The sequence below is a fragment of the Myotis lucifugus genome, unplaced genomic scaffold, assembly GCF_000147115.1.
Source record: "Myotis lucifugus unplaced genomic scaffold, Myoluc2.0 scaffold_47, whole genome shotgun sequence".
Taxonomy (NCBI): Eukaryota; Metazoa; Chordata; class Mammalia; order Chiroptera; family Vespertilionidae; genus Myotis; species Myotis lucifugus.
Window position 1 is genome coordinate 1,903,250 of NW_005871095.1, and position 13,815 is coordinate 1,917,064.

The 13,815-nt window shown below is 43.8% G+C and overlaps 1 protein-coding gene across 1 annotated transcript in view; it reads left to right on the forward strand.

Annotated features, from left to right (window-relative positions):
• The window catches only part of ITIH5 (inter-alpha-trypsin inhibitor heavy chain family member 5), an 82,914-nt gene extending 70,300 nt beyond the window's left edge, over positions 1-12,614 (forward strand). Inside the window, exons 10-14 of the mRNA XM_006088407.3 lie at positions 1,895-2,451; positions 6,022-6,075; positions 7,817-7,933; positions 10,113-10,490; positions 11,554-12,614. Of these exons, the coding sequence (XP_006088469.1) occupies positions 1,895-2,451; positions 6,022-6,075; positions 7,817-7,933; positions 10,113-10,490; positions 11,554-11,852 (1,405 nt within the window). The 3' untranslated portion in view covers positions 11,853-12,614. The remainder of the gene's footprint in view (positions 1-1,894; positions 2,452-6,021; positions 6,076-7,816; positions 7,934-10,112; positions 10,491-11,553) is intronic.
• The last annotated feature ends 1,201 nt before the right edge of the window (positions 12,615-13,815 follow it).

Consider the following 13,815-nt stretch of genomic DNA (forward strand, 5'->3'; position numbering starts at 1 on the left):
ATATATATATATATATATATATATATATATATATAGAGAGAGAGAGAGAGAGAGAGAGAGAGAGAGGTGGAAAAGAAGCTAGAAGTGAGGTCTTCTAATTCAGTTCAGTGCCTTCCCTTTGATATCATATTGCCAAAAAGGGGTATAACTTTGCTGTTGATTCAATGACATGATGACTCCCAGCTCAGCACTATTGCTTTAATCCACTTTGTGGCATAAATTGTAGATACTTAAAAGAAAAAGTGAGCTTTAGGTACCTTTATAGGTGTTTAACAGCCATAATCAAAGAACATTCATTAATGATAAATCTAATTAAAGGTCTATAAGATGGAAAATAAAGATAGGTCCTTGGGATGCAGCTAGCCACCATTGTTTACCCAGCATTTTTGTCAAGATTTAAATAAAAACACAGATTAGCTTCCCACATTTTCAAAATCATTCAAAACTACATTAAAAGAGGGAGAACCTAATGCATTTTTAAAAAATAATGTGTCCATAAGCAAAAGCAAGTACAGTACATTGAAACAAACTGACTGCACTGCCATACTGCTAAAAATATTGTCACTACCCAACATTTATTGAGAACTTATAATATGATAGACATTTCTACAGGCAGAAATCCTAGGAGTGGGTATGTTAGGGTAAAGGCTAAGCTGCCATGCAGATGACTCTCTCCTGTAATAGTCTGGACAGCTCACTTTGGCTCCATGAGGTTATTCAGAGACTCAGGTTCCTTCCATTTTACCACTCTACACCCCTTAGATGTTGTTCTTAACTGCAAGGTTGAAATGAGGTCACAGTGACTTCTGTATTCCAGCAATAAAAGGGGGGGCGGGAAGAAAGCCAGAGCAAGCCATTCTATTTTACGCAAGAATTACAGAAGGTACGCATATCACTTCCACTCATATTCCATTGGGGAGAACATGGCCATATTTGGCCACAGTAGAGGCTAAGAAATGTAGTTTGTAGCTGGATGGGCATCATCAAATTAAAACTGATTTATTATGAAAGAAGGGGAGACTGGGTCTGGAGAGACAGTAGTCTACCAAAGTAGTTACTGTTAATGTTCCAATTTTATAGAGGAAGAAACTGAAGTTTAGAGAGGTTAAGTTATGTGTCCCAAGACATACAGCAAGTAAATAGCTGAGGTGGAAGTCTAATGCCACAGCCTATGCTTTTTAGATTTTTGGAAAGGGATTTTAATTGTCTCTTTATGCAGAAAGTAGCAAGCTTGTGATATAACTAGAAGAAAAGCTAATGTAAGCAAATGCTGCTTTACACAAAAGCATAGTGGCACGGTCAAGGTCAGATTTCTCAAGTATAATGTGCTTATTAAAGTGTGACATGTGTTTGGTTCTAAGAAAAATGTTTTAAGAGGCCCTTTGAGAAACTTAGGTGTGTACAAAGGAAAGTTACCAAGAGTGGTTAGGGAACCTTGAAATTATGTCACCTGAAGAAGAGTTCATGAAACTGGGAATTGATTAGATTGCATAGAGATGACGTCTAGGAGCAGTGTGTGCCACGCCTCTAAATGGCTATTGTGTTGAAGATAGATTTTGCTAATTCATGCTATGCTGCTCCAAAGGCAAAAGTGAGACCAGTGGGTGGAAATTTCAGGGAGAAGACTGTGATCTACTACAAGGAGGTTCCTCCTCCTCCTCTGAGCAGTGAAAAGAGAGGAGGAAGCTTAGTGAGGCACAGTTCTTGATCACCAGTGGTGTTCAAGCTACTGCTGCATAACCTCTTATGAGCATTGTTCTGCTGGTAGAATGTTGGATTTGATTGCTTCTAAGATTAAGGTCACCCCTCCAACAGCCCACCATTTCCTTTAGGACCTGTGCTGCCTGCAGTCAGGGCTGGGTCCTAACTCTCTCTCTCTCTTCTTTTACTCCAGGTTCTATGATGAGATCAGGACCCCTCTGCTCTCTGACATCCACATCGATTACCCACCCAGCATCGTGGAGCAAGTTACCAGAACCCTCTTCCCCAACTACTTCAACGGCTCAGAGATCATCATTGCTGGGAAGCTGGTGGACAAGAAGATAGATCGACTGCATGTGGAAGTCAGGGCTAGCAACAGTAAATTTGTCATACTGAAGACAGATGTGCCTGTGGGGCCCCAGAAGGTGGGGAATGACGTCATAGGAAGCGCCAGGCCCAAGGGTGATGGTGAGGAGGACTCCAACCACCTCAAGCGTCTCTGGAGCTACCTGACCGTAAAGGAGCTGCTGAATTCCTGGCTGCAGAATGACGACGAGCAGGAGAAGGAGCGACTGAGGCAGAAGGCCCAGGCTCTGGCCATGGACTCTCGCTTCCTCACCCCGTTCACCTCCATGAAGTTGAAGAAATCCACACTGCAGACAAGGAAGCTGGAGGACAGCCATGGCATGTCTGCTGCAACAGGGCCTGAGACAGTGATGCAGAGTCTGCAAGGCTCCAACCTGCAGCCAGGTAACCGACTCCAGGGATGGCCAAATGTAGGAGCCTAACTTGTCCCTTCTGTTTGTTATAATTCTGTTTTTCTCTCTGTAAGAGTTTCAGGCAGTATTAGAGTTCCATTTATTCCATTTCTATTTTTATTGTTTCTTCTGTGTATCTGGCTTTACTAATAGCTTCATTAGATTAGCATCCAGTTAAGTTTTCTGGAAGTAGATTTTTAAGGTAGTTGATTTCCTGATGAAAAATAGTTCAAATTTAAAGCAATAAATAATAATAATTTTTTTAAAAAAGAAAAATAGTTCAAATTTTAGGGTGAATAGTTTGTGGAAAGTTAGCTTGATGTTTGGATCCTCATTTTCCTGAGATACTGAAACAGTGAAAAGGCCAAAGTTAATGAGACTGTGAGTAAGATGTATAGTGAATGTTAACACTTCCTTCTGCCCATCTGTGTGGACCCCGATGGGAGTGGAATTGCCAAGTGCTTTAGTGAATTGTGGTTACTGGCAGAATCAGCACCAGTGCAGTTGTGCTGAAATTATCATAACATTCATAAAAGGCAGTAACTAACATTAGATCTAGGTTATTGTCTCAGAAATCACTTTAGGAAATTATTGCAATATGTTGGCTATAGTAATATCTTCCTGAAGTATTATTGTGTCAGTATCTTTGTCCAAAAATCTCATGTGTTAGGGTTTTAACTGTTTTGAAAAACATAACTAAATTTAAAAAATTATTTGCTAAGAATTAACATGAACAAAGCATTGCTACTTGGCTCATAACATAGAATTTGAATTCACGCACAAAAAAGAACTTACCAGTAATGTCATTTTGAATGTGAGCTCCTGGATGTGTCATTAAAATTGTTTTAGTTGCTGTCAATTTGTTTATACACTCCTCTAAAATATTATACCAGTTAAACAGTTTTTTAAAAAATCTGCCCGATACTGAGAGACAAAACAGCTTTTCTGAAAATAAAACTGTTTTAGACTCTAACTTGTCTCAGGCAAGGTCCTCTCAGCAGGAGTCTGTTTTATTCTGTGGTATTACAATTTTTATAAGCAATAACCCCACATGCAGTTCCTAGTTTTCAGGGACTGTGTTCAATTATTGTGTTTGTTCTGTTATAAACTGTGGATCTCTGTAGAGACATTAGAGAGGGTGGCAGTTGTCTCAGAAAGGTTGCCTGATGAAATTCATCCAACTATCAATCATCAATACTGAGTGCCTAACATTTGCCAGTCATTATTGGAGGCAATGAGATGAACGAACAAATAGACAAATGTTCACTCTTTGAGTGCCTTTCCACATATTTAAGTACTTCAGAGTTATATAATTTTATGTGTATGCTGGATTTACTTCCTAAGTTTCCTGAGAACATAGGTGAGAACTGACTTCCTGATTCTTGAGAGAATTCACCCTTTATATACGTGTCACTCAGAAGCTAAATAGTAACTGTCATCAGTCTCAGTGACATTTTGATGGGGGAAATAGTAGCAAGGAGAACAGGAAGTGGAAAAGAAAATTAGTTCAACCAAAACTGAGGATTGTATTCTCAGTAGTATCTGTTTGTGGAAAATGGCTTTTTTTTTTTTTTAACGTGTAACATTTTCATTAAATTTCTGTCAAGTTCACATCTCCTCAGGAGGGGGAACTGAGGTTACCCCTGGACCTGCAAATGCTGTCTCATTTATTCCTCACACTCTAAACTCTTAGAAGAGCCCAGCTGGTGTGACTCGATTGTTGAGCATTGACCTATGAGCCAGGAGGTCACTGGTTCGATTCCCTGGTCAGGGAACATGCCAGGATTTTGGGCTCGATCTCCACTAGGGGGTGTGCAAGAGGCAGCCAATCAATGATTTTCATCCTTGATGTTTCTCTCTCTCTCTTCCTCTCTGAAATCAAGAAAAATATATAAAAATCCCCACAAAACTCTGAGAAGCACTAGGTGTGGTGAAGAGAGCATAAGTTTAGAATCCAGAAAGCTGCCTTTCAACTCACCAGCCCTCCTGACCAGTGTGAGATTCAGCAAGTTTCTGAACCTCTCTGAGCTTCTATTCCCTCACCTGTAAAATGTAGATAATAACTTCCTTGAAGGGCCATTGCAAGCATTGAATGTGTAAAGTCTTTGGCACATATGAGAGTTCAACAAATGTTTACAATTCCTCCCCTTGAGGAATGTAGAACTAGACATTTATTGAAAAGTTCAGGCCCTAATATAGAGGTTAAAAGTGATGTGTTGCCTTTTTAGAAAGAGTGGAGGTTGTCTTGGCAAAACCAGTACAATTTTAGTTTTGATGAAAAGCAAATTGTGTGATGCTATGAAATAGCCACATGAAGAAATAACCAACTGATAGCTCAAAAAATATTATTTGGAATTGAATTTTCCTGAAGCGTCAGTTAGTACTCAAGACAATCTTTGTTTTCTTAAAGCTATGATGAGTTTTTATTTCTTTCTTTTTTCTTTTTTGAGTGTCTGTGGCAGCTGCCACTCACCAAGGCTTCTCACAGCAGCCATCCAAATCGAGAAGTTGCTTCCCTGTGGTCTGCCCGATTCTCCCGGGTCCTGCTGGCCCGGGACCAGTGCGGGAAAGATAGGGACACATAGAAACACTGAGATACTTTGATCTTTAATTTCTGTGAGGGGCAAAAGTTAGTGAAGAGGGGCATAATTTTGTTAATACAGACAATTTGAAATAAGATATTAATGTTATTTTATTTGTAGAAATTAATTTACTTTTAGGTTATTCTTTAACTGATTATTTATTTTTGCCTGCTGCTTTATGGATTGTGTTTACACACATAGCAATAGACACTGGATTCTAATTTCTTTTTACATTTTTGCATTTTCCTATTGTTGTTTTCTTTTTTAAGTATGGTACAAAAACATATTACATAAAATTTACCTTCTTAACAATTTGTAAGTGTACAGTTCAGTAGCATTCAGTATATTGATGTTGCGAAACTGATCGCCAAAACTTTTTCATCCTGCAAATCTGAAATTCTGGACCATTAAACAAGTGTACTTTTTCCCCTCCTGCTATAACTATACCTGAATTAACATGGAATATTCCCCCCAGTATATGCACAGAAATCACAGACAAAAAGACTATTATCTAATTTATAAAAGCATAAAGTAATTAAGCTTCCACATGTTGCACTTCATTTGTGTGTTGTGAGGCCAAGCTCCTTTAAATCATCCCTCAAAGTTGCTGAGGGTGTCAAACAAGATACTATATGTTTGAGAGCTCTGAATACACAAAGGATCACACAATGACAAAATAATCGTTTTTACTTTTACCCCTTGATCACCATTTAAGACAAGGAATGCAGGAATACTGATGACCAAAGTTTGAATGTTTATTGTGCCTAGATTATAGAGTTGTTTCTCTTTTAAGCATTTGGTCCAACCTGAAAAAAGCAAGATATCTCTGTGGGGAAACAAAAAACAACAGGTGATGTTTTTAAATTGCTACGAATGTATCTGAAAGCTATATTTATTCATCTCAATACTCTCCTCTCTGTACCCCTCACTTCATCCTCTTTAATGAATAACAGTGGTTGCTATTTTCCTTTCTTTTATAGGATCTATTCTCAAGAAACCATATAACCCAAGAATTAAAGTCTCCAGAACATCAGGTAAGGAAAACAATGTATGTAATTTGCAAGTTTATATGTTTAGAAAGTGGACAACCAGGAATGCCCTGAAGCCAGTTAAAATACTAGCTCCATAGAAATGTGACATCGGGACCCATATTCTTAGCCCAAGCCGGCAGCGTGAGGCAGTTCTGAGAACCAAGATCATCATTAAACTGTTACATAAGCACCGTGGATAACAGGCCCAGGAGCCTGGCAACAGCCCCGATGGAAGGATGGGTAGCAGACTCATAGTCTCATCATTGTGGAATTTAAAAGACATTTGTTTTAGAGATCTGAAGCATGCGTGTTTTACAAAAATTACCTTATTATTTTTTAATCTCTGATTTAGAGGGGAGAATAGAAAAAAATACCAATTCTCTGGAATTATAATAAAAATCCAGATGAGATAATAACACAAAGGCTGGGTTGGATTCTTAAAATGTGCACATCTCTTTGTAAGTCTTGCTGCTGATGTGCTGGACGTGCATGTCCCTACATCTTCAGGATGAGCTGTGTAGATAAGAAACCCAGTCTCCAGCGGACAGAATGCAATTCCTCTGAACACACATGTGCTTGAGGGATGCAAGAAAACCTTTCTCTTGGATGCACGTGGAGTAATGACTTTCTCCTCTAGTTTTTGAGATAAGCAACATCTTTCCTTATAAAGGGATTTGGATGAGTTGAGGAGAAATGATGTGGTGTGAGCCCAAGAAACTCTCAGAGAACTGTCACTTAGCTATGTTCCTGATGACTCTGTGTCCTTCACTTGTCACCAGCCCTCTGTTAGGCTTGGTCGTTACTACTGTCAAGCAAGGCTTGTGTGCATCTGGCGCGATGAATGTCCCTAGTGCTATGGCACTCTCCACTTGGTGGTCAAAGGAGAAAGGAAATGATTGGTGTCATGCAGGAAATTGAAGAAAGCAGACTCCATAATAGAAGGGGTGTCCTATATAATAAAAGCCTAATATGCTAAGTGTCTGGTCATCTGTTCAACCAATCAAAGCGTAATATGCTAATGATATGCTAAGGCAGTTCAACCACTCACTATGACATATACTGACCACCAGGAGGCAGACAGTTGACCGGTTGACCAGTTGCTATGACGTGCACTGACTACCAAGGGGCAGATGCTCCGACTGGTATGTTAGATTGTTGCTGGGGTCCAGCTGATCAGGAATGAATGAGAGTGAGACGGGCCGGACATGCCTTGGAGCCCTCCCGCCGTCCCTCCCTGGCTGGCCAACATCCTGCGTCCCTCCTCCCCTCGAATGTGCACCGGTGGGGTCCCTCAACCTGCCCTGTGCCCTCTCACAATCTGGGACCCCTTGGGGGATGTCAGAGAGCCGGTTTCAGCCTGATCCCGCAGGCCAGGCCAAGGGACCCCACTGGTGCATGAATTGGTGCACTGGGCGTCTAGTATGGCAATAACCCTCTTTCATTTCTGTTTCCCACTTACCTCTCAAAGCTTAGTTGTCTGTGTTTGGCCAAGGTGTGGTGAAAGGGAGCATTATATTTGAATTTAGGGGACCTGAGTTCAAATCCTTACTTTACTGTGTACCAACTGTGTAACTTTGGTGAGTGACTTCACCTCCCAGACATCTTGCTCATTTGGACATTCAGGATCATTGACAGAAGAATCAAATAAGTAATTCCTGGGAAAATATAAAAGAGTATTACACAGGGAAGGCACTCAGTAAGTGTCTTTTCTTTCTGTTTTCTCCTGTGTTTTCCTGCTCTGCAGCGGATGGAGACCCCCATTTTGTCGTGGATTTCCCCTTGAGCAAGCTCACTGTCTGCTTCAACATTGATGGGCAGCCCGGGGACATCCTAAGGCTGGTCTCTGATCACGCGGACTCTGGTAAGTTCTGCCCTCCATTGTGGCTTCTGTGCAAGAGGCAGGTAAACATCAGGTCTCCTCTGTTCCAAAGATGGATGTATATATTAGGGGCTCCTCACAGATGCTCAGTGAGGATTGTTGATGATTAAAGGAATTAGACTGTGTGCTGGGCTTGGAGGCAGGAAGACATGCCTTGGAAACCCTGCTCTCTGTCTTAACTAATTTTGTGGCCTTGGCTACTCAACTAGAGAGTTCTTGTTGTCTCTCCTGTAAAACAGTGATACTCATGTACTGGTCTCACCAGCCTATTGTAGAGACTTAATTAAATAATGAAACGGAAGTTGTTTTGAAAATAAACAAGTGCTGTACGAATTCATGATATATTATTGTTATTATGTCTTTCCATTCAAAAACTGTGCTGGTGCGATGTTCTAAATTCATTTACCTCAGCTCCTCCGTGACTAAGATGTTAAGCCCCATGTTAATTACTCGGCTTTGTATGCAGAGAATGTGGGTGTAAGAATGGCTCTGATCCCCTTTGTTTCCTAGAGGGACCACGTAAAAGAGATTGGTATATAAAAAGCTCCTCTCGGCCTTGGCCCATGTGGCTCAGTTGGTTGGAGTGTCGTTCTGTGCACCAAAAGGTTTTGGGTTCCATTCTCAGTCAGGGCACATACCAGGATTTCAGATTCGATCCCTAGTCAGGGGGCGTACAGGAGGCAACAGTCGATGTTTCTCTCTCACGTCAATGTTTTTCTTTCTCTCTCCCTCCCTCCCTCTCTTCTGCTCTCTCTAAGATCAATAAGCATGCCCTCCAGTGAGGATTATAATTAACAATAACAACAGAAAGCTTCTTTCTACATGCAGGTAACAGTGCCTCAGGATGGCATATGGACAGCCACGCAGCCCGACTTTTGAGGACAAGCTTTGCAGTAAACATTCTGGCATTTCTCAGTTCTAAGAAAATTCCTCAGTTTCTTGGAAGGCTAGGTGACAGAGGGCCCCACAGCAGGATGACACCAGTGATGGAGTTATGTAATGTTTGATTTTAGGCTCCTCACTCACCTTGCTCTCTTCAGGCCTTCCTAGCAATTCTCAGCTTTTTTGTAACTCAAAAGGCTCAGGAGTGAGATAGGGCCTAACTGTGCCCCTCCCTGGAAGTGCCGTGCCTCCCCCTCCTATCCCTGAGCCATTCTCTCATTCCTGTGTTCAGTGTGGGTCCAGGATGGGAAGCTCAGTGGAAAAAGCTTGAAGGCGGAAGTACTTGATCTCCGCTCATGCTGAGCTATTTCCTTTCCCCTACCCCTTGGCCCAGAGAAAGCAGTTTTCTCCTGGGATGTCCAAGAAGTTGCTAGTCAAGATGTAGGGGAAGATTATCCTCAAAGCAGAGAAAATAAGAGTTAATTATATAGCAATATTTTATTACTGCAAATTACCTCTTTGCTGAAAGCAAAATACACTTAATGTACATGATCTAATTCAGCCCCAGACATCTGATGGAGAATTGCCATCTGTCTGGACAGCACCGATTGCTAGGGGTGTGGCTCACACGCCTCACTCGGGTCTAGTAAAGTTGCTGTGTGTTCATGATGGCGAAGTGAAAAAAAAAAGAGTTCTATTTGCTGGCCATTGGCAGCTGGCACATATGCCACCTCCTGTGAACCTCATACCCCCTTTTATAGATGAGGACATTGAGGCTCAGTGTTTTAAAGTGACTGGTCCGGAGGTGCACACCTAGAAGGTGGAAGAACTCGAGTTGTGGACTAAGCATAATTCTAACCTCTGCATTATACCACACTGCTCAGTGGCATCACAGCATCTCCAAATCAGGATCAGTGGCAACTGGTAGATAAGAAATTCTGTATGTCTCTTTGTCCCTACAGCCAGAATGAAAGAAATACCAGAATGAACACAAACAATCTGTTAATCCTTATTATATCTTGACCCAAACCTACATCATCCTTCCCCTCCCCCGAGATACTGGTCAAACATGGGAAAGAAATTCCCTCCTAACTTCATACATTCACTCATTTCTTCATTCATTCAGCAGGCATTGAGTGGCCTCTACTTGAAAGTGAAAGTTCATGGTACGAGAGCTACAAAGATAAGGCCAGAGGAGGAGGGAAATTTTGATCAGATGCCTTTGGCATGAAAGTAGGATAGTTTTTCTAACCATTGCTCTCTTCTCCTCTGCCTTCAGGTGTGACGGTGAATGGAGCGTTAATCGGGGCCCCGGCTCCTCCCAACGGCCACAAGAAGCAACGCACTTACTTCCGCACCATCACCATCCTCGTCAACAAGCCCGAGAGGTCATACCTGGAGATCACGCCGCACAGGGTCATCCTGGATGGCGGGGACAGGCTGGTCCTCCCCTGCAACCAGAGCATGGTAGTGGGGAGCCGGGGGCTAGAGGTGTCCGTGTCTGCCAATGCCAACGTCACCGTCACCATCCAGGGCACCATTGCCTTCGTCATCCTCATTCACCTCTACAAAAAGCCAGCCCCCTACCAGCGAGACCACCTGGGTTTCTACATCTCCAGCAGCAAAGGCCTTTCCGGCAACTGCCATGGACTGTTAGGTAAGCAGCTGCTCTTCCCGCGGGGTCCGAGGAGAGCACTCGGCTCTGAATGAAGCTGGTGCTGCCAATAGTGTCAGCTTGATGGAGACATTCAGTGGGAAGCTGGTCTTTACACATATCACAAAAGTTGTATTTCTTGCCTCCTCATGACTTTCTGGAATAGGAGTGGGCTTTATAAACGAATTATCACTGGCCTTCTGAGAAAGTGAGCAAAGAAATTGGGAGTAATCCTCTGGTTCCTCATTCTCAGCAAGAAGATACAAAGAAGGGGCAGTCCACAGCCCAGCACCCGTGCGCCATGGCGTTTCTCCCACAGCAGCCACCCACACTGCGTGAGCAGCAGCAGGCTGTCCATTTACTGGCTTTCTTCGACGTGCAGTTTCGTGCGGGCTCCTGGCCCACAAGTGAAGAGCCAGCGCTGCCGGGCTCGGTTTAGAAAGCAGGATTTCCTGGCACTTGAGCTGCACGCATTTCTGCAGTGCCTGCCTGCCAAGTGTGAGCTCCCTCTAAAGACACAGACCAGCATCCTTGGCCTTAGCGACGTCCTCACTTGACCTGGGGAATTCTGATGATGTGTCTCAGGAACCAACTGAACTGACTGCTGTACACACCCTTGGCCCAGTACAGTCCACAAACCTAGTATGGAGGGTGCTAGGACCAGGGAGGAAAGAGGGGGAGGCCTAACTCTTCCCTCTTTACCTGCCCCTCTTCTTGCCCTCCCAGCTCAGTAAGAGACTCTGGTTCTCTCTGTTCACTGGTTAGGCAGCTTTCCAGTGTCAGCAAGAGGGCAGCTTCCAGATGTGGAGGCTGATCCTTATAAAACCTCAGGTCTCTCCTCTCCATATGCCCCCAAACACGTGTTCTATCACTTACGCTGGAGAAGGCGTGAGTGGTTTCTGGCAGAGTCCAGCTAGGAGTCAATCTCTGACATCATGAGTCCCCTTCCTCTGGGTACCACATGTGCATTTGCTGGTCACTGAAGGCCTGAATTGATGTCAGATTTTTTTCCTACATGATGTAGCCTGCACTCTACTTAGACCTGATGCTTCTCTTGTCCATTCAGGTCAGTTCCTGAACCAGGATGCCAGACTCACAGAGGAGCCTGCTGGGCTCAGCAAGAACACCACTAGTCCTTCATTCCCAAAGGCAGATGAGAAGTCTGAAACGGTCCTGAAGGTGAAAGGGCACCAGGTCCCGGTGGTCTGGAAGCAGAGGAAAATCTACAACGGGGAGGAGCAGATAGACTGCTGGTTTGCCAGGAACGCTGCCCAGCTGCTCGATGGCGAATACAAGGATTACCTGGCAGCCCATCCTTTTGACTCAGAGACTACATTCGGCCTGGGACTATCCAGGGGACTCTGACACTAGCGTGCATTAACGTAAGAGTGCATGACAGGGAAATGGCCTTCGGGGACACTGCCGTGCAGTTCTTGTTGCTGGCCTATGCCCCATCTCTTGGCGGTTAGCTGCAACCCCTGGCCTGCCCCTGGTGGCCTGTAGGTCTGACATCGGCTTAAGCAAAGAGTAGGATTAGGGAGCTGAAGTGAAATGTTATTTCCTCTGCTCCCTCCTCCTGTCATGCTCTCCTTATGTCCTATAGAGAAAGATGGTAGCATCAAGGGGGGAAGGTCATGATTATAAGCAAGAAGTCTGTGTCTTGTACCAACTGGCTTGTCCATCTCATAGCCTACCATACAGTAACTCTGATGAAGGAAGGGTGCTGCAAAGTTTGTTTTCTCTGTGGAAAAAGCCAAGTTTGGGCACACAGCTTTTCTCCTTATAAAAGCTTAGGACTCTTTCCTCTTAGCACTGCTACGATCTCCAGCCTCTGCTTCAGGGGATCCTCCGATGGAGCCCAGGCCACGGGTCATACTAATAGCATGGACATTTGATCATTGTAAACAATTACGTCTTTTCTTAGGAGAAGATTTTCTTCTGCTATAATATCTTGCCCTTGAAAATTAGTTTTCATTTTTATAAAAAATTGATTTGAAAATAGGAAGCCTATATCCCAGCTACCCATCTCTTTCTAATGGGTTTTGTAAAATGCTTTACTTTGCCGATGGATATTCTCCTATTTATTCCAGTAAGCTAAATGCTTATAATAAAGAGGACAACTCCGCATGGATGTGTTTTACTGGCCTGTCTTGGTGCTGGTGGTTGGCCAGTTGAATGGCAAAGCTTTTGCTGGGCACTCTTTAGCCTTCATCACAATTGCAGCCTTCTTTGCTCCCGATCTTCCAGGAGGCAATATGGTAAAGTAGGCTCTCCCAATGCTGGACTGGGAGAGACACAGCACAGGGAGTGTCCGACAGCTGACATACAGGAATCAACCTGTGCATTCTCTGCAGGAAGTGGGCACGTGTTTGCAAAGCCTAAGATACCTTTCACACCTCAAATAGGCAAAGCCAGGAAATCAACATGAGTAAGGAACCCCTATCGGATCAGATGTGTCCAGAACATGGACACATCTGATCCCATAAGGGAAAGGTTAAAATTAGAGGTGGCTTCAAGAATCAGTGACTGTCAGCCTTCTGATTGTAGACACCCTCTTGGCAGCCCATTCACATTATCAAGGGGACACTGCCTGCTAGTGACATCAGAGCCTTGTTTCCCGCCTCCGTCACTAGTTCTCACTTTTTGCTGTTTGCTCTACATTGGACCACCCAAGTTCAGAAAGCCTAACCCTCGCCGAGTGAGGTGCACAGTCAGGATGCAGATGGACGCAGGGGGCACGTGTGCCAAACAACAGAGAAAGAAAGGCTTGGGTCAGAGAAATAGAATATTTAGATATGAGACGGAATGAAATAAAGGCCTTTGTGCTGGCTTCACAGGAGGTTTCTCCGAGTCAGGACTGACTCCAGAGCAGGCTTTCATGAAATATGGAAGCATATTTAGCACTTGGAGAGAAATCAGTTACCAAAATTGTTTATCAGACTTGCTCTCCCATGGGAACCATTTGAGCAGCAAAAAGATCTCCACATGTTTCTCTTGGACCAGGAGATTAAGTTAGCGCTGGGGGATTCTTCAGTCCTCTGAGTCTGTCTCTCTCCTCTTCGTGAACCCACCAGACCATGGCCTGCCTGCTGTGTTACTTTTTACTCCCATCTTTCCAGACTAGCTGCCTGTTTCCCTGCCAGCGGTGTGAGGACACCTGCCTAGACTGACAGATGCTTCCGTATTTCAGAGCTCAGGGGAAAAGGAGGAGCATGAACCAGGGCCAGCCAGGGCCTGTCCAGGCTCCATGGGGACCTTCCTGTTATATAATCTCAGTCCAACCTGGGTAGATGCCCCTTGAGCCAAGAGGCTGGCCTGCTGAGTTAGC